The sequence below is a fragment of the Thunnus maccoyii genome, chromosome 2 (genome assembly GCF_910596095.1).
Source record: "Thunnus maccoyii chromosome 2, fThuMac1.1, whole genome shotgun sequence".
NCBI lineage: Eukaryota > Metazoa > Chordata > Actinopteri > Scombriformes > Scombridae > Thunnus > Thunnus maccoyii.
In genome coordinates, this window is record NC_056534.1 from 1,341,649 (window position 1) to 1,366,955 (window position 25,307).

The 25,307-nt window shown below is 39.5% G+C and overlaps 1 protein-coding gene across 2 annotated transcripts; it reads left to right on the forward strand.

The window, feature by feature from the left end:
• The first annotated feature begins 321 nt into the window (after positions 1-321).
• Positions 322-24,789, forward strand: LOC121907097 (NACHT, LRR and PYD domains-containing protein 3-like). Of its 2 annotated transcripts, XM_042426472.1 has the most exons (9): positions 322-458; positions 4,446-4,553; positions 7,187-7,466; positions 10,506-12,351; positions 12,892-13,065; positions 16,340-16,513; positions 16,687-16,848; positions 23,602-23,648; positions 23,880-24,789. In XM_042426472.1, exons 3-9 carry the CDS (start codon positions 7,193-7,195, stop codon positions 24,437-24,439), a joined length of 3,237 nt encoding a protein of 1,078 aa, XP_042282406.1. In that variant the 5' UTR covers positions 322-458; positions 4,446-4,553; positions 7,187-7,192; the 3' UTR covers positions 24,440-24,789. The 2 variants fall into 2 exon arrangements, with proteins under 2 accessions (XP_042282406.1, XP_042282414.1); XM_042426480.1 differs by lacking the exons at positions 322-458; positions 4,446-4,553; positions 7,187-7,466 and adding an exon at positions 8,782-9,032.
• The last annotated feature ends 518 nt before the right edge of the window (positions 24,790-25,307 follow it).

Genomic DNA, 25,307 nt, shown 5'->3' on the forward strand with positions numbered 1-25,307 from the left:
AACCTTTTGATTATCAAGGATGAGATGGAGGCATAAAAATTAAATTAACTTTCTAATTTTTTGCTTCTATAATTGTAGTAATAACTAAGTTGAGGAATGTTTATCTTGCTTAAGCAGAAGGAAGCACATCTCCCACCATACATGTGACTTATGTTATGATTAGGTCTGATGCTTCATGCCTTTCTCCCTGAATGAGGAAACTAAGCACAAGGGAGGGGGGTGGAAGTGAGAGATAGAGGTAAGCGTTTTAAGGGTGACTGGAAATTCAACAGGAAGAAGAAAGAGCAAGCTGAGATCAGAACAGCATCTTCCTCTCTGTGACTAAAGAGCAGAAACTTCATCTGGAAACTCAAAGGCGACTTTTAGTTGACGTGTAAGATGGAATAATTTAACTGCATCGTTCATCTTTCTACATTTGAAGAACTTTGAATCCTGAATCTGAATGCTGTTTCTGCTTGGTAAGTTTTATTAAATATAAATTAATAAACACATTTATCTGAGCTCAAGTATAAACTCCTTTGATATTGGTGGTCTTCAGTTGTCTACGTAATTCTCGTTGTCTCTGTATTTTTGTGAGGTTGAATTTTTCCAGTCTTGTCTGACCAGTCCTTGCTGTTCATCCCTTGTGAAGTTTATTTGAAATTATTATTATTTTCCACAAGTTGTTTATATCTGTGGAAATAAAATGTCAAAAGAAAATGGTAAATAAATGAGTATGTTCCTCTGGTACTAATGATACTTAGGTCATAATTAAATGTTGTAAGCTAAGACTTATTTTTTAAAGAATGAGCAACTTCAAGATTCATTTTTTTATAACAGCAGGACAAAAGTATTAAAACCTTTTGAAAATTATTTTGAAAAGTATCAAAACAACAGAAAATATTGGAGCTTTTGTCGTCTGTCTGATAAAGTCGCAGATGATTTGAGCTGCAGGTCGTGAACAGTTGCACTGGTGAGAAGACACTGGAGGAAAAAATGATATTAGATGTGTATTGTTGGAGAAATTATTTTATTGTATTAATATTTTGATGATTATTAATTTAGTGCAGAAGTGTATTTAATTGATTAATTTTGTTTTAAAAAGAATATGATGTATTCTTGACCTTATCTATGATATTTTATATGCTGTAACCACATTGTTCTGTTTTAAGTAAGATATTTTGTAGGAAAGAAAAAATAGAAAAAGTTATTTGAAGTGTCTGATATACGGTGATCCTGATTCTAAAGAAGTGATTGTTGGAAAAGTGGAATTAAATGAAAGAAGCGGTATAAGACAGACATGATATTATTATTATATATCGACGGCCGAAGAGCAAAACCTCTGATCTGAAAAATGCGCTTTTTTGAGAAAACTAAAAAAAACTTGTTTTCTTGCAGAATGCTATTTGTTAAGGATACCCAATATTTAATAGACTGTTTGTGGACTATATTATTATATTATGTGTTATAGATATTAATGCATCGCAAAGTGCAGATAGGAGCTTTTGCACTTGGTGCAAGTTGGAAGAGGTTCTACAAAACGATGCTCTAAATTAAGTTAATAATTAAAATTAAATTAAAAATAAAATTCAGTTTGTTTTCAGGTGAAAAGATGTAGTAAATATAACACTGTAGTATACTCGGGTCAGAATTCCTTCCACTGGAGATGAAGGTTCAGTGATTCGTGCTGCAGCCTCTCTACACATCCAGAGACTCTGCGTTGTGTTTTTGTTTTATTGTGTGACTTTTCTGTCACAATGAAGGGCGGGATTATCCTGATTATCTTGCAGACAGACTGAATATGAGCAAAACCTTCCTTGTTCTCATCATCCAAACTGAAATCCGCCAATCAGATCATTCTGCAGATACGAGGTTTTGCGCTTTGGCCATCGATATGGAATTGTTATTGATTATTTGGGAAACAGGTAGCAGACAGTGAAGTGTGATTGTATATGAGGTGTTTGTGTTGACGGTTGTGTTGGAGGCTGAAAGTATAAAATGTTTGTGTGAATTGTTTAAGGGGCTTCTCTGTTGCTGTGGAGCTCAGGGAGCCTGTATGCAAACGCTTTAACTAGACAAGCTGATATTTCAGCTGCAACGACAGAATGAGATGAAATAATCATGAAATCCATATCTGTATAATTTATATTTTTATATTAACAAAGGATCAGATGAGGACTGTACATGTGATGTGAAAGGTCGCACGTAGTGATGAACCCACACTAAATTATTACCAGACTCTGCAGTTCCCCTCAGCTCCAATCAGCCTTTTACAGTGATTGAACTCATTGTTTTGGTTTTAAATATTAAGAGATTTGCTGGTGAATAAAGTGGAACAGCTGAAGAGATTCATATCTGTGGGCATGGACAAAGACACTTCTTCAAATTGAAGCTAATGTTGCTCAGTGTCTGCTCTGTAAAAAGAGGCACTGTGTGCAACATGTTTGCCATAACAACTTATACGTCCATTTTGTGTTGCCGTGGCAATTCACCTCTTGCACTTGACATCAATGAGAAAAGAAACAATTTCTCAGTAAATATTGTCACACTTTCTTTAATGTTCAGAGCGGCTCACTCACACTGATACAGACATACAAGCTGCTGCAGAGGAGTGAGACCTGAAGAGTGGGGTGAATACTCCTTCATCTCTTTCACATCAACCTCCAGGAGTTGTTGTGACTACTGTTTGTGTGGTTACACCCATACAGACATGGCAGGATAAGCTTCAGCATGAACAGATGTTCTTTGTTTCTCTAACACACAGGAACATACTGTTCAGATGCACAAACATGGTTTCTATGACTGTCACAGAGCATTTTTTAACAACATTAACCTCTGAGTTACGCGAGTGCATGATGAATGAAAAGAGCCATCATCAGTGGAGCTCTGATATTACAATTCACCATGGCAACAGGTAAATAAAAAGGCAGAGCCTCCATTTTAATCCAGTTGAAGTAGAAACATTAATGTGTGTGAACATTTATCTTAATAAAATAGCAGTGACAGAACAGAGTCAGAGCGAGGAAAAGAGTTGTACATTAGTTCATCTCACCAGACTTGAATTTCCTATATGGATGATAAAGTGGTGGAATCTTACTGTGTATTACATACATTTACCTACATTACATTTTTACATATATGTATTCATCTTTTATCTGACAGGGACAAAACACAGGAGCAGTGACTGATGATAAAAAATATAGTTTAAGGTTAAAATGATATAAAGAGATAAAACAGATGATAGATGTGTCACTTCTGCAAAACTTAACTAGTTTTTCTGTGTTAGAACAACATTCTTTCCTGCTGATACTGGTTAGATACTGGTTACTTACTGGTGGCTCTCACTGTGGCAGATGAAGGAATCTGTTCAGCTCAGATGATCAGATGTGATCAGATGAAAGCAGACAAACACACCGTGGCTCCTTGTAGCTCACCAAATACAACACAGAAAAAGCTTTAATGATCAGTTCACTGAAGGTTTAAGGTCCTTAATTTATACAACCACTATAGCAAAAGTAACTTAGGTAAGTTTTACCTGTCATCCTCAAAATATAAATTAAAGCTGCAAGCAGCAATGAATGGGCCCTCGCGCCTCCACACACGTCAAGCGGCAGCGCAGTCGAAGGTCTTCTGTGACGGGCATGTAGATGTCTTCAGACCCCGGCTGTTTTCAGACAGTGCAAGAAGGAGATAAACATCACTTCCTTTGTCCACTGTTTTGCCTGCTGCTGGGGCTGCTTTGCGTAGGGGGCGCTATTCAGCCAGTTTGCATCACTGATGGAATATTGTCATGTAGACGTGTTCAGGCCGGGACTCTTATCAAACATGTAAAGTTTGGTGCAGACTGGAGCATTTACAATAAAGTTATAGCAACTTTCTCTGTCATGGCGAAACATCAAATCTCAACGGTGTGAGGATGAGAATTTTCTGCAGGGTGAGACATGTCTGTCTTGCTCACACCTGTGTCATCAATATTAGTTTTGGGCCCATTCACTTGAATTTTAATTAGTAAAAAAAATTCTTGATGAGTTTGTGTGTAAATCAAATTAATTTCCTAATTTTCATCAATTTCATTTTTAGAAAAGGAAAGAATTTTAACCCACATGACCTGGTCAAAGTTTGATTGACATGTGTACTGTCAGGTGTGTAGAGACAATAAGTAACTGGACACTGGACACAGCTGGACACAGAAAAATATATTTGAATGGAGAGTGTGAGCGAACCGCTAGGTGCTCGGGCCCTAATAAAGGAAAAACTGCAGTACAGAGCTTCAAATTTTAGTTTTGATTTTATTTTTCTGCAGCACTTTATCACTAAACTCACTTATTCACAACCACATTTCATGGGTGTAGCAACACAACATACTGGTCTACTAACTAATCATGTTCTTTATCTCTTGCATGAGGAAACGTGAAGGTTTAGTTACTGTTTGAGATCTTCATCACTCTTCATGTTGTGTCTCTCAGCTCTGCTCATCGGCTCATAGAGACTCCACAGATTCAGTTCTCTCAGTCTGCAGGAGAATCTACAATCAACAAGACTTCAGTCAGGAAAAAGACAGCTGTTGTTTCTCTGTGAGTGTTAAATACATTTCTATCTCTTCACTGTTTTAGGAAGCGGTCGACCTCATTTAAGCTAACCGTTCTGTGCTGCTGGTTGATGGTTTGGGACACATTCAGCTACTTTTTGTGTAGTCTGTTTTAGTGTACTGGAATATGTGTCATATGTTATTTTTTATTATATATTATTGTTTAAATGTTGCTTTGTGTGGGTTTGATGGTGTTCACATTTTAATATTGTTAATAATAAACCCACACAGAATTTAGATTCAGTGATTGGCGGTACCTTATTGCTGCTTTAACAGTATTAAATTGTACATTTTTGCAGAGCTAAGCATGGTGCTTCAGTGCTCCCTGCTGGTGATACATGGTTATAGCACACCTGTCAAATGTTTTTTTACATTTACTGCACATTCAGTCTTGTGTTCCTCCATTACTGACATTACTTGTTTGTTAATCCAACTCAATGATTTTCCAATGATTCTGGTATGTGATGTTTGGACTCAAAAGAAAGACTCAACAACAGAGCAGGTAAGATAAAAAAAACTTTTTGACTGAAGGCAGAGGTTGATAATAAGTTGGCATTCAGGAGAATCCAAAAGAGAAGCAGGCAGGATCAGAGATTTAAACACAATTCAATTAATTTCAATTCAAATTTTATTAAGGATACAACTCATGGAGGGTCCATAGCACAATAAAATACAAAGTGAGTATAAAGAGTATAAAACTAAAACAAAAAAAGAATAAACTAATAAACAATCTAAAAAAAACCACAACTACAAAAAAACAAAAACAAAAGGCATTCCACAATAAATTGCATTTAGGCTAAAACACCAATGGTTCCACAGTCTAGATAAGAACCTGACGGAACTCAGTTCAGGGTTGATCAAAGCTGAAACAATATCGTTAGCTTTCGGAGCTTTAAGCAGCAGCCTCATACTGTCATTATAAGACACTGTGAGTCTCTGCATGCTGCCTTTTCTGTGGCACCGCCACAGGTGGGCCGTATATAGTGGGGTACAAAAAGCTTTAAAAAGAGAGATCTTCACAGTCACTGAACACATACTAAATTTACGAGCCAACATGTTTGCTTGTGCGTACAACTTTCAACACTGCCTGTAAATGTCCCTGTCATCTGATAAATCATTAGTTAGATAATGGCCCAAATATTTAGCCTCATTACACTCATTAAGGGCAATGCCAGACAGGAAGAAATCAGGAAATACTAATTTTCTGTCTTCTCTACTTCTGACTATCATAATATTACTCTTAGTTGCATTATATTTGATGTCAAAATCTATACCATATTGTGAACATACCCTCAACAACTGTTGAAGACCAGCACTACATGGATAGAAAATCACCAAATCATCTGTGTACATGATGTGGTTAATGATAGAATTGCCAACTATATACCCTGTTCCACATCTTTTCAACTGCAGTGACAGATCATCAATATAGAGGTTAAAAAGGAAAGGAGACAAAATACTGCCTTGTCAAGCTCCATTATTCACATGGAACGGAGCAGATGCAGAATTTCCCCATCTTATCTGCATCGTCTGATGAGCGTACCAGAAAACCAGGATTCTAACTAGAAATCTAGGAACACCTCTTTCATGTAATTTATTAAATAGTTTTTCATGGTTTATACAGTCAAGGGCTTTAGAAGCATCAATAAAACACATAAAAATTATGGAATTGAATGGAATGGAATCATATTTATCTAAAATCTCCTTTAAAGTAAAAATGTACGTCAGTGCCATGTTCACGTTTAAAGCCAAACTGGTTGTCAGAAGTCAGGGTGTACTGTTCCAGCCTATTTAGTAGAGTTCTCTCCAGCACTTTGGATAATATGCTGGCTAAGGCTATAGGCCTGTAGTTCTCCAAGCTGTTTCGTTTACCAATAGAACAAAACTGCATTAAGTGATTAGCAAATAAAGAATTAAAATCAGAGACATCAGCGTTCATATCTCCAACAACATAGATGCAGGTGGAGGCACAGTCCTGAATAAAAGACATCACACATGCCAAGCTATTGAGATATTCCCCTTCATTTTGGTAACACTCATAAGGTGTAAAAATGTTCAAAATGATAAACTTCTTGTCATTACAATGAAACTCTACTCCAATAGCCCAATCAACATCTAATCTAACCACATTGACCAGCTGATCATATTTCTTATTCCATAAAATGGCGACTCCACCTGGAATTCTGCCTTGAACTACTTTGCTGCTAAGGTCAGTAGTAGACTCACCAGCCCTGTAAAAGTCTTTATGTAAAGGATTTGGTCTTTCCAAGTCTTGTTTAGCTAAGAATGTCTCTTGAATACACAGTATATCACAGATCTCCAAGAGCTTGTCTACAACCACACGGCGAGATTTGTCTGCTTCCCTGAGGCCAACACGCAGCCCTCGTGCATTACATGACACAACACTGATTTGCATTTAGGTTAGTTCATTTCATGTTATGCCATCTTTACTGGCTGCTGACGTTTGACTGGGCACATACTAGGCCATGGCTCCCGTGCGGTGATACAGGTGTATTCACAAAGCGCTGCAATGACAATGGGGGTGAAAATCTGGCTGTAGATTTGTGTTTGTGGAAAGGGAAAATCCTTCATGTTGAAAATATTCTTTGATTTTAACAGAGAGAAATGAAGATGAAGGAGGACCTGTTGAACACTCTGGAAGATTTGATAGAGAAGGAATTTGAGGACTTCAAGTGGTTCCTAAAGGATGAAAGTCTGGAAGGCCACCAAGCCATCAAAGCATCCCAGCTGGAGAAGGCAGAGAGACGGGACACCGTGGATCTGATGGTGCAGACCTACCAACTTCCTGGAGCTGTGGAGGTGACCAAGAAGCTTTTACAGAAGATCAACAGGAATGATCTGCTGCAGAGTTTATCAGACAGCAGCTCAGGACCAGAAGGTCAGTCACAGGAGGAGAGAAACTGCAACAATCTTATGCAAACAAGATATTAACTTGTTCACACAAGATGCCATCTGTCACATCCAGACTGCAGAGGTCAGACAGAAACGCTACGTTCATGTTATTTACTTATTTTAATACTGAAGAACTTCCACATTCACACAGACGACCTTCATCTGTCTACCATGATTAACGCGTATAGATTTTATTTAATGTTATTTGTATTTTTTTTGCAGGAAAAACAGCAGATCGATGAAAAACACTCAGTTTAGAAACTGTTTTTCAGGATGTTTCCTGCTGTCCCACAGTGAGGACAAAGAGCCATAAAACAGCATAAAAAAAAATTAATGCCCTCATTTTCTGTTTTGTAATTAACTTGCGTACATTCCATCTATGCTGTTAATTTTATCTGCAGGCCTGTAATAAGATCTCTAGAGTAAAGTAGGTCTAACCGATTCTCAGCTGAATAAATAGGGGGGCATTTTTTACCATTGGCTGTTTAATTTTCATCCTACATTCTTCCACCAGCTGACACAATCTCACAAAAAAATGCATCCCATGTTAAAAGTTACTACAAGGACTTTTAACTGGTTATGAAACAGTCTCATGATGCCTCTGATGCGTCTATATGTCCTACATAAGCAAATAAGACATCAGTGAGAAGATTGGCTATTTCTATATAGTTATTCTAAATGCCTGCCGGGTCGGATTCCGGGTGAATGTAGCCTTACATGTAACCTAATGGTACTAAAAGAAAGTTTACTTTGCTTCATCATCATCATATTACAATTATTAATCTTACATAGCCACTAATAGACACATGACACATGAGTTTAAAAAAGAAAAATAGTATAGTAGATTGTTTAATTAGTATTTACTTAGACTTTTCAGTAATATACCTTAAGCTTCTGACAGTAAATTAGAAGGTCTGTACTATTAAATGATGGTGTCTAGATTTGAAGGTGAAAGATTTTCTTTTTTACAATATATATACGTTGTACTCTGGTCCTGGCTTGTTGTAATTTATGGTGTCTTGTAAACCCATGAGGGCTGGGCATGACACAATATCTTTATGATATCTTTATGATACAAGGCGGTAGTGCTCATGGGAAATGCACTCTTCAATCCGGGAAAACACTACCGCTTTTGTCCACAGGGACCACTAAAATCAACACAAAATGAAAGTTCCTTGTGGTATCTGTAATGTCAGGAGACAGAATAAAGATTAATGAGTGATTTTTACCAGTCTGCATGTAACTTATTTTGCACATTCTGTGCATTCTGTGCAAAATAAGTCCTACATTTTAATTGATGGGGAGCCGTAAGGGACCTTAATAATGGATAGGGGGTGCTGGCCCAAAAAAGGTTGAGAACCACTGTCATACATTCTTCCATCAGCTGACTCCAACTCACAAAGAAAAATTGCATTCCATGTTTAATGTCAGGAGACAGAATAAAGATTAATGTGTCATTTTTACCAGCATCTGTTATCCACACCAGCTCATCACATATACTGGCGTTTTCCTCACTCTGGTGATGATCTTTACAGACACCTGAAGGCAGCAGGTATTTGTTCCATCTGCAGTCTCTAGTTAGAGAGATGTCACTGTCAAACCACAATTATGCACTGCAGACCTGCTGGTTAAATTTTGTGCAAGTGACTGCAGATGGTTATTGTTTAGATCATTGTGATGTCAAATAAAATTGAGCACCATTATGCACAGAAAAATGGATATCAGATATTCAACATCTCCAGAAACATGAATTCAATTTTTAAAAAAAGGTTAAGCAGCTGTGTTTCTGTATTGTGCATGTGCCAGACAAGGAAATGGAAAAACCCTGTGTCAAGAGGATGAAAGTAACAAATGTGACTGGGCTTGACTGTCACAGCCTCTAACATGCCCAGCTATAACGTGTGATAATGTATTCTTTCTGATACCACCTGGTATCCAAATACCAAACAGGTGCACCAGGTGAACTAAGACAACAAATTACAAAGAGAGTGTTGCCACGTCCTCAGGCAGATCTGACTGTACCGTGCCACTTGATTCATGAAAACAGAGCCCCTAATCTCTCTCTCTGTATCTCAGTGAATGTCAGTGATGCTACAGACGCCTTAGAGAACAGAGGACCTTCCTCCATTCAGACTCCCCTTCGTCCTCTTCATTCACCTCCTCTTCCTCCTCACCTATAGATAGATAGATAGATAGATAGATAGATAGATAGATAGATAGATAATATTATATAATACACAAACCCTACAACCAATGGCCAACCTGCTCTTACACCTGAGCTACAGCTGGCCATGTCTCCTGAATAAACAGGGTATAAGTTAACAAACATACAAGACAGGACAAGACAAGACATAAGACACAAGGAGGGCAAATAGAGAGTTGTGGTCTCCCCTAATCATAAATCAATAGAAGCACCTTAAAATCAGATCTGGTTTTAATCAAGGACAAATGAGGGGAGGTCAGAATTAGTTAGTCAATAATCAGTTCTACTACACATTCTGGCAATATTAGTTTCTACAAATTGAAGTCATACAAAGTGTTTGATCCTCTCCTTTAAAACAAAAGTCAAGGTATCCTTGACTGACACTTTTGAACTTTTGAAGCTGACAGTCTAAATTGTCTGGCAGAAAGCTTTGCTGCACTGACCTATGTGGTTTGAAAACACACTCAGTTGTACTTTTACACCTAACAGTGATGGCATGTTGGACTATAGTTCATACTGAGGGACTTCTGTTTGTGACATTTGAACCAGTGGATGGCAACAACACCAGCAGCTATTCAGTGGTCACCAGTCAAGGGCTTTGGTTGTACTAGGCAGCTCCTCTGTGTAAATCTTGTAAAGCTGGGGTGTCTAAAAGAGAATGATGTGTTCAAAGCTAAAGAGTAGGATGCATGTCACCTATAACAGAAAAATTCAGTTTGACTGAACATTTTAGTTATTCTACAAAAACAAGTCATGCCTTTACTGCTGCTTGTGAGAAAAAGACTGCATCTTGCATGTTTCTTTTCTATTTGTGTCACACAGAACCAGAGCCACAACCCATCTCAAATTACCAAAAATGGCTTCGAGAAAACTTCCAGAACAAGTTTATGTGCGCACAAGAAGGATTGGCAAAGAAGAAGGATGAGCAACGTCTGGATGATATCTACACAGAGCTGTACATCACAGCCGGGGGTGACATACACATCAACAAACAGCATGAGGTCCTACAGATTGAGATGGCAGGGAAGGCAACAGAAACAGAGAAATCAGTTGAACCCAGTGACATGTTCAAACACCCTTCTGGAAAATACAGACCCATAAGAACAGTTCTGACCAATGGAATTGCAGGAATTGGAAAAACATTTCTTGTGCACAAGTTTGTGTTGGACTGGGCTGAAGGAAGAACCAATCAAGATGTGCATCTCATTTTCCCCTTCACATTCCGTCAGCTGAATTTACTGATGGGGCAAAAGTTTTGTTTGGCCGAGCTCATTCATAAATGTATCAGGGAGACCAAAGATATCAAGGAGGATGCTCTTAATCACATCTTTACAACTCTACAGTCATCAGGAAACACCAACTATGACAAGAGTAAATACAAACTTCTGTTTGTGTTTGATGGACTGGATGAGAGCCGCCTTCATCTGGACTGCTCTACTAATGAAGAGCAGGATGAAGATTTTAATGTTACAGAGACCACCTCAGTGGATGCGCTGCTGGCAAACCTCATCAAGAAGAATCTGCTTCCCTGTGCTCGCCTCTGGATAACCACACGACCTACAGCAGCCAATCAGATCCATTCTGATTTTGTTGACATGGCAACAGAGGTCAGAGGGTTCACTGACCAACAGAAGGAGGAGTACTTCAGGAAGAAATTCAGAGATGAGCAGCAGGCCACACAGGACACAATCATCTCCCACATCAAGACATCACGAAGCCTCCACATCATGTGCCACATCCCAGTCTTCTGCTGGATCACTGCTACAGTTCTGGAGGATGTGTTGAAAAACAGAGAGGGAGGAGGGCTGCCCAAGACCCTGACTGAGATGTACACAAAATTCCTGATGTTTCAGATTCTTCGGACGGAAAAAAAATATGGCCCAGAAAAGTGCGTTAAGTACATTAAATCATTAGCAAAACTGGCTTTCCACCAGCTGGAAAAGGGCAACCTGATCTTCTACGAGAAGGACCTGAGAGAGAGTGGCATTGATGTCAGTGGAGCTGCAGTGTGCTCAGGAGTGTTCACACAGATCTTTAAAGAGGAGCGTGGGAATGAAGACAAGATGTTCAGCTTTGTCCATCTGAGCATTCAGGAGTTTTTGGCAGCTTTCTATGTAGAGAAGTCTCTCATTGACAGAAACAGGAATGTCATGTCTGAGCCAGGGCAAACTTGCGGTGAGCATGTACGAATGTTTTTCAGCAAAACGTCTGTGAGAGAGCTCCACAGGTTCGCTATTGACAAGGCCTTACAGAGTCCAAATGGACACCTGGACTTGTTCCTTCGCTTCTTCCTGGGTCTTTCACTGGAGACCAATCAGAATCTCCTACGAGGCCTACTAAAAAAGAAAAGAAGCTCACAGATGAGTTATGAAACAGTCGAGTACATTAAGGAGAAGATAAATGAGAATCTGTCTTCAGAGAGAAGCATCAATCTGTTCCACTGTCTGAATGAACTGAATGATCGTTCTCTAGTGGAGGAGATCCAACAGTACCTGAGTTCAGCACGTCTCTCCACAGATAAATTGTCTCCTTCTCAGTGGTCAGCTCTGGTCTTCATCTTACTGTCGTCAGAAAAAGATCTGGATGTGTTTGACCTGAAAAAATACTCTGCTTCAGAGGAGGCTCTTCTGAGGCTGCTGCCAGTGGTCAAAGCCTCCAACAAAGCTCTGTAGGTGCACAGATAACTGCAGATACGAACTGTATCACATGTGTAGAGTTGTTCCCAACTAGTGAAAGTAAAGCTTTAGTCAACAAATTGATTAGTTAGTTTAATAGAAATATTATTGTTTTGTCAGTGTTATTATACCTTTTCAGGTGAATGTACATGCAAAATGAGCTCATACAATCTAGTTCTTTTTTAAAATTTTGGGGCATTTTATGTTTTTTATGCCTGATTTTGTATTACATGGTAGGCATCTTAACCCCTAAGCCATGGGGGCATCTCACTATCTATCGATGATCAAAGCATATTTGTATAAATTACTGTGATCGAAAGGATGTGACTCTCATTTTTGAAGTAATGACTTATCTTGTGTAATGTTTTCCATTTTTTTTAAATCATAAAAACAATCACTTGATTAAAATTCTCTTAATTGACCAAGATTCTAATGATTTATAGAGAGAGAGAAGACAACTTTAATATTTTAAATTCTTTTTACTTTGTTAACAACAGAAATGGTGTTTGTCTTTATCACTAACTCTTCCTCAGGTTGAAATGCTGTAATCTGTCAGAGAGAAGCTGTGATGCTTTGTCTTCAGTTCTCAGTTCCCGGGCCTGTAGTCTGATAGAGCTGGATCTGAGTGAAAACAGACTGCAGGATTCAGGAGTGAACTTGCTCTCTGCTGGACTGGAGAACCCACACTGTACACTGGAGATTCTCAGGTCAGATCATACTGTGATGCTTTTGTGCAAAACTCTGTCATACCTCAAACATTAAATGGTATGGTCAACTTTTTATATTGCTTGAAACATATGATATGTGATATGGCCTCATGATTACAGTGAAATACATTTTCACAACAACTACACTTCTTACTGTAAGTGCAATAAAACTTTTGTGAATAAGAGTCATTTATCAAGTCTCCTATCCACCACCAGTATTGTTACCAAGCGGCAACCTCCAGGGCTGAAAAATGGAGCCCATGCAGAAGTGCCAAAAACTGCAGTTCCTCGAATGGCCTCTTGAAGTTCCAAAAGCAAGTCAATCCCCATAGATCCCCATGTTAAAATGTCCCACTTTACAGCCTGGTGCAAAATATGATTATTGTAATTTCCCTTTTCATGACAACTGTGAGTTGTGAGGTGAGTTTTTTGAAAACTCATCCGTTTAAATTTTATTAAGCCGTAAAGTTATGCATAATTAAGGACATGGGTGCTTTGAGTGACAGGTCGCTAGCCATTAGGTTAGCTTGTGTCAGCAACCAGGCTTCATTTGACTAGCCTTAGCTCCACCTCTTTGCCCATTTCGGATTAACCAGGAGTTAGGCGGAGTCAGGCACTGCCAAGATGGCGACAGCTGGAGCTGCCTACTTTGAGCTTAAAAATCACTCTCTAGAAATCAGTGGGTGACGTTATGGTAGCCACGTCCATATTTTTTACATTCTATGATTTTTACACAGCCATATCAAACTTGTCAAGTTAATAGAAACTTGTCAGGAGGTCCCACACAGGGTCCCAAACTGGAGTCTCCCAGATCATAGACAACTGCGCTGACTACTGAGCTAAAACTTCACTCATTGCAGACCAACCTCTACCTATTACCTATTACCTGTACCTACCTACACCCATAACACACAGACAGCACACCGTGTAACGTGTAGGGAAGAACTTCAAAGGCGATTCTTGCTTTGCATTTTTCATTTATTGCCTATTTACAACTTTGTGGAAAGGAGAAGGGGAACAACAGGTTATTGAGAGTCCCCTGGGAGCACTTCGCATGTGTCAGTAGCTCAGCTTTATCTCTGGGGAACACCCCCAACTCCAGCAGTGATGTCCAAATTAGGAAATGTGCATGTAGAAGGTGGCTGTGACTCCCCTCATTGAGATCTGCTGATATACGTAACAGCGGAGCAGAGGAGAAAGACCAAGATAGCGATGTAACTAACCCGTGTTCTGGTATTTAACATGTTTTTTTTTTCTTCCCGATAACAAATAATTTTTTAAATATTTGTGGTAAAAATCCAGTATTTGTGCTTTGCCATATAACGTACTTGGATTCTTGGAGTCGGCTCATCCATGGTTCGACACATCACCTTGCCTGCGTCTAACACCTTCTGCTACTCAGGTGCCAGAGTCCAGGATATAGACTCCAAAGTCCCTCAACTGCTGGATCAAAACTCATCTCCCTCAACCATTGTCATCCATGTGGGAATTAATGACCTCAGGAATAAACAATCAGGTTTACTTACAGGTGTCTTCAGGAATGTTATTTACAGCCTCAGACTGCCGGTTCATCAACTCTGTAGTGCAGATTGTAGGGTGGCCTCTGATTGGCCTGACCATTTCACTTCTCGCGTCACTGCAGGCATGCGTCATAGTTTGTTTACATACTTTAACCTTAGCAAGATGGCCGCATGGTCGCACTTCCCAAATGCGGGTAGTGATTTTGCTCTGTATACGTTTTTGAATTGCGCATAACAGTTATCCAGACTGTTTATTCCTGTAGCACAGTCAATATGTTGATGGAAGTCAGGCATAACCTAATTGAGCATTGTTTAAGCGCCATAGCCTTGTTGCTGATCATTTCCATCCCTTTATGACCACAGTGTACCTGTCTTTTAATGGCTACTTCCAGCAGAATAACGTGCCATGTCACAAAGCTCAAATCATCTCAAATTGGTTTCTTGAACATGGCAACGAGTTCACTGTACTCAAATGGCCTCCACAGTCACCAGATCTCAATCCAGTAGAGCACCTTTGGGATGTGGTGGAACAGAAGATTTGCATCATGGATGTGCAGCCAACAAATCTGCAGCAACTGTGTGATGCTCTCATGTCTATATGGACCAAAATCTCTGAAGAATGTTTCCAGCACCTTGTTGAATCCATGCCATGAAGACTTAAGGCAGTTCTGAAGAAAAAAGGGGGTCCCCAATTTCTCCCTAAAATGCATCAACAAATGACAAATATGTGTATGTGCATGTGACCAGCTGTCCATAAAAATAACATCTATATTTGGAACGGTTAATACTATCAGCCATGAAGGATGCAGTCTGTCAGAGTTAACTCGAAGGGTAGATATTTGCTATAGTTAAGACAGCTACTGACAGTATCTTTGACTGTATATAAAGATGGACATCATGACAGCCCCCCAAAAGTGAAGCTAAAACATCTTATCATAAGTCCCACCCCCCCCCCCATGTTAGTGGATGGGACATGAGCCAAATGAAAAAAATCAAAGTACACATCAAATAAATTTTTCCCAAAGATGGTCATTTTAAGTAGTTCTTATCATGCTGATGTTTGTACAACAGCATGATGTCATATTGATGGACAAACATAATTTTTCCTGATAAGTTTGTTTTTAATTAATTATTTGACAATATAAAAAGGGGGTCTGACGTCATGATTGACAGCTGTTACAGCTGCTCTCAAACCGTCAGCTTGCGCTCCTACGTGCTTGCTCTGCTTCCATGTCCTGTAGCATTGCTTTTGATGTTTCCTCTCTGGCTCAGCTCCAGGCAAGGCCATGGTCTCCTTTGGGTCCACTGGGCGTAGCAGACCAAGCACACTCAGCTAATTTAGGTCTCCCAGCCAGTATGTCTCATAGCAAAAGTCTTTCGAAGTGTTTCGAATGTCCAAAAGAAACTGACGATCAGACATATTTCTCTTGCACTCCACACAATGACACAGACGTAGACGTAGACATGGACAAAGACACTGCAAAGTTGGAACTAAGAGAGGCCACCGCAAATGTCAGTCATGCTGCCATCACAGCAGTTCATGGAGAGAAAGAGAGTACCACCAACAAGGACCCCTTAATTTCTTTAATTGCATTTGTGTCATTCATCTTTTCATAATAATGTAATACATTCACATTCAATCAGATATGATTCAGCAGCTGTGGTTAGATCATGTTGAAGCTGCATCATGCTTTTTACCTTGTAAACAACAGAAACTGTGTCAGTGTTTGTCTTAATCACTAGCTCTCCCTCAGGTTGAGTGACTGTAATCTGTCAAAGCGAAGCTGTGACGCTCTGTCCTCAGTTCTCAGCTCCCGGTCCTCTAGTCTGAGAGAGCTAGAGCTGAGTGACAATGACCTGCATGATTCAGGAGTGAAGCTGCTCTCTGCTGGACTGGAGAGTCCAAACTGTATACTGGAAATTCTCAGGTCAGGATTCCCCTATCTCTTCAACATTTACACATTGGTTAATATTATTGTCTATAATCTGTGGGACTTCACTAAGATTCTTACAAAAGATGTTGTGGATGATGTTGTTTTCTTAAGACAAATGTATTATTTAGTTGACTAGTGTGTCTGTGTATGTGTATATTTTCATGCAGCTTGTCGGGCTGTCTGATCACAGAGGAAAGCTGTGCTTCTCTGGCCTCAGCTCTGAGATCCAACCCCTCCCATCTGAGAGAGCTGTACCTAAGCTACAATCATCCAGGAGCCTCAGGAGTGAAGCTGCTGAAGGATCCACACTGCAGGCTGGACACTCTCAGGTATGAACAGACAAGAGCTCACACACTGTTTCTCTGTCACACTGACAAGCTGAGGACTGCTGAGTCACACATTTGTTAGCAACATGCATTTCTGTCTGCTAGTGTGTTTTTTTAATGTATAGAATATTGACCTCTTACCAGGCACCCCCATTTTTGCGCACTAAATAATGTACCCAGAATATAAAGGTTACTGTTCTTCAACCCTTCATTTGAAAGGCAACTCTTTAAATGTTTCAACCTAAAAATCAGAACGAGTATAAGAGATCCTGAACCAAAGTTACAGAGGATAAAGTGTCCCATGGGTGGGACAGTGCCATTTAACAGGTTAATATACTGTATCTGTCCATGAAGCTATGACGACAGCAATGACCAGGGATTCAGTTTGATTCCACTGTATACAGTATCTCTTGCTGGCAATCTTGTCTGTTTCTGTAATAGTGACTCCTCTGGTTGGTCAAAGCATCTGCAGAACACAGCCAGCATAAACATGCAGAGAAGCGATATTTTCATCTGCTTTGCCTACAGTGTCCCATCCACTGCCGGAACGTTTTACACAACCACAGTGTGCTGGTTAAACTAATAGCAAATTGTTATGAACAAGCTAAAATGAAATCTGTCTGTATGTAGCCTAAATGTTAATCTTAGTTTGCCATGTATCTTTAAACCAGTCAAATTCTTGTAAACTTAGCTACTGGCTGAGAAAAACCAGTCCCTCCCCTCTACCGGCGGTACCTGCAGGCAATGAATCACATCAGCAGCAGAGGGAGGAGGAGGACGAGTTTTCCGGATTTTCCAGAGTTTTCGACTATTTAGTGCTTTTAACTTTTAACTAACCTCTGAGGTGCTGGATATTGCTCACTGATCGCTGCTGGGACTCTATTTCACTGTCGCAGAGGCTGGACACTGGACACTGGCAGGCCTGCTGGCTGGCCTGCTGACTGGCCTGTTTAGCCCAATGAGGTAGAAAAGATTAAGTAATCTCTTGACTTTTTGTTTGTTGAGATCGCAACAGACACTGCACAACAAAAGAGGATAATGGAACTGATGGGAGAAGTTCAATTACTTAAGAAACAAAACATGGAAAAAGAAAAAAAGATCATACTTTGAGAATCGAGTGGCCGACCTGGGGTCCATTTCACAAAGCAGGTTTAGTGAAAACTCAGAGTCTGTTAACCCTGAAATGAGGGAAACTCTGAGTTTTCCGTTTCAAAAAGGGAGGTAACTCAAACCAGAGAAAGAGGGGTAACTCTAGCCTGTTTCAGAGAGAGATATAACTTAAGCTCTCGGTCAGTTACCGTAGTAACAGACTCTATGAACCTAACCTGGTCGGGGCCAGGTTTTTCCTCAATGAACCTCGAGTTTCTCTCTGTCTCCGCCCTCTTTCAGAGCCACACACTCCATTTGATTTCCTCATGCATTCAGTCAGCAGGCGAGTTTTGGCGTAGCCTTTTTCTGTCGTCCGTAATGTAAAAAAAATCATTAAAAGAAATCAGAGTCAGTATATTAGAAGTCCATTGGGCACAGTAGGTGGCAACTTTTTTCACTAACATGGCATGTCCTTTTGATAACGATCCCGTGGATGAAGGTGCAGCATTACTGTGCAGAGAATTAAATATTTGTCAGGAGATGGTTATCAGACCATGCATAGATGTTCTAGCATTTCCAGACAATTATCTTTTTGAGCTTAGGGCCAGCTCCTCTGCCTCCGTTAGAGGTGGCGGTGCTGGACCACCACCCGTTTTACGGGCATCTGCCTTCTTTCTGTTGGCTGAGTAGAAGTCTGTGTTAGTTTAAATAGGCTTAATTATTTAACAGAACATGATATAGATGAGAGGACATTTATGTGTGTGAAACCAGCATTACGTTGGGGATAAAACAACTGCACAGTCAAACAGCCACTTAATATTTACTTTACAATGTAAAACATGATCACAATGAGGTACCCCCATGAGATTATGCCGAGGTCTCACCTATTTGAATTTGAATGCGGGATTGCACCTAAATGAAATAAATTAATAGGCGACCATTCAAGCAGTTTTCCCCTGTAATATTATTGTGATTGCAAAGGACTACATTTAAACTTACACATTGACCCGAGCAGCAATGTTCTCCCACGCCGTCTCTCTCTCTTTGCAGCTGCAGCGGTGTTGCACTTCTCTCTGAAAACGTGTTCAAACTCGCCGTATGAGCGCATTAAGATTTCTAGTGCTAGTGGGGTGAAAAACGCAGCCATCCTCTTCCCCGTTGCGGATCGGGGCTCCATTGATGCTGGCTTTTTATTGTTGTGGTGCACGCACTTAACTCCAGGTGAAACTACTCCGAGTTGATTAAACTGACTCAAATCAGCTGTTCTGGAACCGGAAACTCAGAGTTTCCTATCTCAGAGTAGATCAACTCAGAGTTCAGGATTAGACTTAGAGTTTGTTGAGCCTGCTTTGTGAAACGGACCCCTGGAGCAGTACTCCCAGATAATCTTATTATCAGTGGCCTGAAGACCAGACACCAGTTCTACCCTGGGGCAGTTTCGGCCCCCGAGGGTACCACTGCCAGACATAAGGTTGATGCTTCCGAGGTGGTTGGCTTCTTGGACAGCAAGGGCATTTCTGTTGAAAGCAGTGACATCGAAGCTTGTCACACACTGCCCAACAAAAACAAAACTGCAACACCAGCCATAATCATCAGCTTCACCAACAGAAAGAAAAAGTACGAGCTCCTCAGACAAGGAAAGAAACTAAAGGGGACTGATGTGTACATCAACAAACATCTCACCAAAAAGAACCCAGACATCGCAAGGAGAGCCCGCATATTAAAAAAACAAAACAAGATCCATGCAACTTGGACAAGAATGCTGCAAAATATTCATTAAGCTGAATGGATCAACACCAGAGGCAGGGAAAGCTCTCATCATCAGGAACTTCAATGAACTGGATAAGTTTGATGAATAAATCCAGGGAGAGCGACACAACAAGGTAATGGAAGACTTAAATAGTGATTAACTGAAAACACTAAACACACCCATGGCAAGTTCAGACAGAGGTCATTCATCTACGGAATAGGAAAAACTGGACTTGAAAACTTTCAAATACACTGAACATAAATCACAAGATATGGAAAATGATATTGACCCTGAAAATAATTTCTCCAATAATACACACAGTCATTGCAAACAGAACAGTTTAAAAGAAATGTAAAAACTGTTTGCACTATTGCACTGTTTAAGACTTCTGGACAAGAAGTTCACAGCAATAGGGATATCTGAGACTTGGCTTAGTAAGGAGCAAACTGATGTGGTCGAAATTGAGGGATACGAGATGTTTTTTACTAACAGTACTCAAACAAAAGCTTTATATTTCGACAAAATCTATAAAAGTAAATCTGTTTATGTTTATCTGATTATGGAGAATACACAGTAGAAACTCAGATGGATAATAAGCTGTGTATACAGAAAACCAGGATCTTGTATCAACACATTTAGCGAAATGTTATTGGAACTGTATAATGACATTAATAATGAGAAAATGTTTTTTGTCTGCTGGGATTTAAATACTGACTTGCTGAAGACTTTGTTGTGGCAGCAAAATTATTTGTATTTGTATTTGAATAAAAGTGGAAATAGGTGTAAGAATACAGTTTTTGTTTTTATTACGCTTTTAATTTTAGGATATTAAAGTGTTAAAATAAGTATTTATGAACAAACTATCTTACGAAGGAGGTCCCCACACCAGATCCTGAACTCGAGTCTCCCAGATCATAGATGACTGCGCTGACTACTGAGCTAAAACCTTAAAAGGCAATTCCTGCTTTGCACTTTTCACTTATTGCCTATTTTTTACAACTTAACTTTGTGAAAAGGAGAAAGGGAACAACAGGTTATGGAGAGTCCCTTGAGAGCACTTTGCTTGGGAGTGATGTCCAAATAAGGAAACCTGCATCATGTAGCAGGTGGATGTGACTGCCCTCGTTAAGACCTGCTGATAAACGTAACAACGGAGCAGAGGAGAGAGACTGAGATAGTAATGTAACCGACCTGCGTGCCAGTATTTAACATGTTTTTTGTTTTTTTTCCCAAAAACAAATAATTTTAAAAATATTTATGCAAAATAAATGTTCATAAAAACCCACTATTTGTGCTTTGCCGAATAACATATTTGGATTCAGGCCCACCCCTACTACAGACTTCATCAATTCAATGTACAGTATAAATCTATATCCCTCAGTTACACGGCCAATTAGAATCACAACACAGAGTGCTACACTAATTGACAATATATTCACCAATTTTATTGATAAGAAAGTAGTAAGTGGACCACTAATAAATGACACAAGTGGTCATCTGCCAGTCTTTACAATCATACGGGGCTGTACTAGGGCCAAGAAAGATGTTAAAACCTTTAAAACAATTAGACACAAAACACAAGGGTCTATTATTTCCTTTAAAGAAGACCTAATGAAACAAGACTAGAATAAAGTCTATGTGGAAGATGTAGTACTAAGGGAGTACTAAACACATGGAAGAAGAAAAAATTATTATACAAAAAATTATTATATAATATTTAAAGAAAAGAACAAAAGAAGCTGAACACACATATAAAACATAAAGACAAACCGACAAAAATTATGAGAAGCAGCAAAAAGGACTACTACGCTAATCTACTGGAGGACAACAAAAACTATATTCAAAATAAACATAGCACAAAAAGTAAGGAAATTTGTGTTTGGTAGATTATTTCTTTGTTGTAACAATGCTTCTTGGCAATAAATATTATACCGTTGAAAAGCCTATTTATTTCCCTTTTAAATAGTGCCACATTTGTGAGGAACAGAGCTGAGTATGTCGCTTGTGCCGATGAAAAATTTGCCAAATCTTCTCTGCCAATGCCAAACAGCTTATTCTGCCATTGACATTGTTTGGTGTTTGGTGGATTGGATGATTGAAGTTTGAAGAAACAAGACATATTGGTAATTTAACAATTTATTCATTTAACAAACAGGAGCCTCAGTAGCGTGTGGAAGAACCATATACAGCCACAACAGCCTGGCACATCCTCCTCATGCTGGTCACCAGCCTGGTCACACTCTGCTGTGGGATGGCATCCCATTCTTCAACCAGCATTTGTCACAAGTCAGCCAACGTGGTTGTGTTGGTCACTCTGGCATGAACAGCACGCCCAAGCTGATCCCACAAGTGTTCAATGGGGTTGAGGTCAGGACTGCTGGCAGGCCATTCCATCCTCTCCACTCCCAAATTCTGGAGGTAGTCTCACCATCACACTGCCTCCACCAAAAGATGTTACTCTATCAGTGCAGCAATCAGCATAGCGATCTCCGCGTCTTCTCCACACTTTGACCCTATGATCCAACTGCAGGCAGAATCTGGACTCATCGCTGAACATAACGTTCCTCCACATGTTCAGGTTCCAATGCACGTGTTGCCAACACCAGCGCAAACGGGCCTGACGGTGAAGGGCAGTCATGGCAGGCCTCCTGGCAGCACCTGGGGGCAACAAAGAAATAATCTACCAAACACAAATTTCCTTACTGTTTGTGCTATGTTTACATGAAAGTATTAAATGCCATTATTAAAAATAAATCTGGGAAGGCAGGCTAACCCATTTCCTGACAAAGAATAACACAACTATTAATGACATGAACTCGTTTAATCATATGTTTTGTTTGGTCCTGGTTTGGCTAGGGAGATTGCAAAGACTGGTAGCAGAGATAATGTGGAAAGAATCTATGTTTATAAGGGGAACAGATGAAAAAGAAATTATTGACACTGTTAAAAATCCCAAGAGTTAGAAGTCCGCAGACTGGAATGGAATTGACATGTCCACAATTAAAAATATTACTGAATGTAGTTCTAAGAGAAATATATTTCATATATTTTTTAAAATCAGAATCATGAAGCTCTGTGACAAATAACTTTAAAACAGGATGTAAAAGAAGATATGAATCATGTGTCACCTCAGAACAACGATCTCATTTACACTTGAGACACTCAGTTCATGTCTTCATGGAGCTGAATCTCTGATCTCCGGTTGGTGCAGAGCTGTAGCTGAAGGCAGAGCTGGTGAAGCAGCTGTGTGTCCCGCAGGAACTGCACCAGATATCAGCCTCACATGGTCCTGGCTTCAACATCCCATCCTGAACTTCATCATATCAGCATCACCAGACAGCAGTAACACACATATTCTGAAAAGAAAAAGTCTTTAAAATAAATACAAAATGTAACCATTTAAACTTGTATGTCCCTACCCTAAGCCAAAATAAAAAACAGTCCCCAGTGCTTAAAAAAATATTTGACATGATGACATGATGACTGATCTGGATTTTATCCAGATATAGATAGATAGACTTTTGAAATGATGAGTTTACATTGGACCAGAGTGCAGCTGAGCATAGTGATGGTGCAGAAAAAACTTTTTATGTTTCTTCATTGAAAATTCCCAAGATGAACCAGAATATCCAGTGATTCAGAGTCCAGTTGTTCTGAGAGTGAATTAGTTAAATTAAATAAGAGAATAAGGCAACAGGTAGTGTGATCAGGGATGATGTGATCCAGTTTGAACCCTGCAGACCTCTGAGGTCGGTCAGCTCTGATGCTTCTTCACAGAATCCAAACATGCTGAAGCTGCTTTTATGTGTTTATAAATCCAGCTGTTTTGTCTTAATGTTGGTTCTGAGTGAATTTTTATGAAGATCATTGATGAGGAAACTTCTGAAGGTTCATTCTGACTTTGTTTCTTCCTCCAGGGTGGATCATTGTGGGGAGCAGAGGCTGAAACCTGGTCTGAGGAAGTGTAAGTGTGTGTTCACTTTGATTCATGAAAACAAGGCAGCACATGTTAAAGAAGTTTAAATCAAAAGCTTGTTTATCTGCATTACATTCTCAGTTTGAAAGAAGATCCAAAAAGATGAGTTATTATAAAGTTTATTTCTAATTAACAGTGAGTCTGTTAATAAATCAACAAGTAAACCAGGTGTGTTTGATGATAAACTGCTGCTGTATTGTGTTTTGTTCTCTACATCAGATGTCTGTGAACTCACACTGGACACAAACACAGCACACAAATACCTCAAACTGTCTGACAACAACAGGGAGGTGACAGCAGTGACAGAGGAGCAGCCATATCCTGAACATCCAGAGAGATTTGATGTCTATTATCAGCTGCTGTGTAGAGATGGTCTGACTGGTCGCTGTTACTGGGAGGTCGAGTGGAGTGGATTGGTTTATATATCAGTGAGTTACAGAGGAATCAGAAGGAAAGGAGACAGTAATGACTGCTTGTTTGGAGGGAATAATCTCTCCTGGAGTCTGAGGTGCTCTGATGATGATGGTTACTCTATCTGGCACAATAACAGGAAAAAAGACCTCCCCTCCACCTCCTCCTCCTCCTCCTCCTCCTCCTCCTCCTCTGTCTCTAACAGAGTAGCAGTGTATGTGGACTGTCCTGCTGGCACTCTGTTCTTCTACAGAGTCTCCTCTGACACACTGATCCACCTCCACACCTTCAACATCACATTCACTGAACCTCTGTATGCTGGGTTCTGGATATTGTCTGGTTCCTCAATGTCTCTGTGCTCACTGTAGGAGGAAGAGTCTCCTCCTGTGTAGAGAAACACTGATGACAGACACACTTTTTATTAGTCATATTAATCTACTCCAGGAAACATCTCCAGTTGTTTTGCTTTAGTGAATGTAATGTGTGTCCATGATTCTAAATGCTGCGAGACATCAAATATGTTTCCAAGATTTTAGTTTTCTTTTTTTTTTACTTTGCAATCTGAAAATGTTGTCATATAAATAAGTATGTATATCCACTAAAACCTGATTCTACACACATGTATATATGGGGTTTTTTTCAAACAAATGTACCAATAATTTTACTTTGTAGAAATATGATTCCACAGTTTTTGTAAATGAGATGTTATTAGAAAATAAACCAGTTATATATTGAACCAGAGTCACATTGTTCTTGTTTATCTGTTGTTGATTATTGGAAGATTAAAATACGTTTAATTTGAGCATTTTATTAATCTACTGATCTTATAAGACATCCGTCTCCAGGAATTTAGGTTGAATTGATCAATGTTATTTTTTGTTTAAAAGGCTGGTATTGTGGAAGACAAGAAAAAACAGATTTGGGATGGATTAGGGTGATGGTTTCTATCTCCTCTCTCTTTTTAAAGTTATTTGAAATTTTGAAATTCCCAGCTGCAGAGCGAGTGGTGGTAAGGTGGTACTTGTTACTACCTCACAAAAAGAAAGTCAAATCAAATCTGCTGGAAGCTTTAGCACGAGCTTACCACTGCCAAGTGCTATACTGAATGTAATGGAGGATTGATAGCTCAAACTGTAACTGTAGCTGGTTGGAAGTAGGTGACCACTGTGGTGCATCAGCAAGAATGCAGGGATGCTGGGATTCTCTCTTCAAGTCACTAGTAACTAGTATTACAAG

Excerpts from the sequence above, each read along its gene's own strand:
- LOC121907097 (XM_042426472.1), top strand. The coding sequence starts at position 7,193 with ATGAAGATGAAGGAGGACCTGTTGAACACTCTGGAAGATTTGATAGAG. Across the intron at positions 7,467-10,505 it reads CAGCAGCTCAGGACCAGAAG|AACCAGAGCCACAACCCATC; the intron begins GTCAGTCACAGG and ends TGTGTCACACAG. Across the intron at positions 13,066-16,339 it reads TGTACACTGGAGATTCTCAG|GTTGAGTGACTGTAATCTGT; the intron begins GTCAGATCATAC and ends GCTCTCCCTCAG.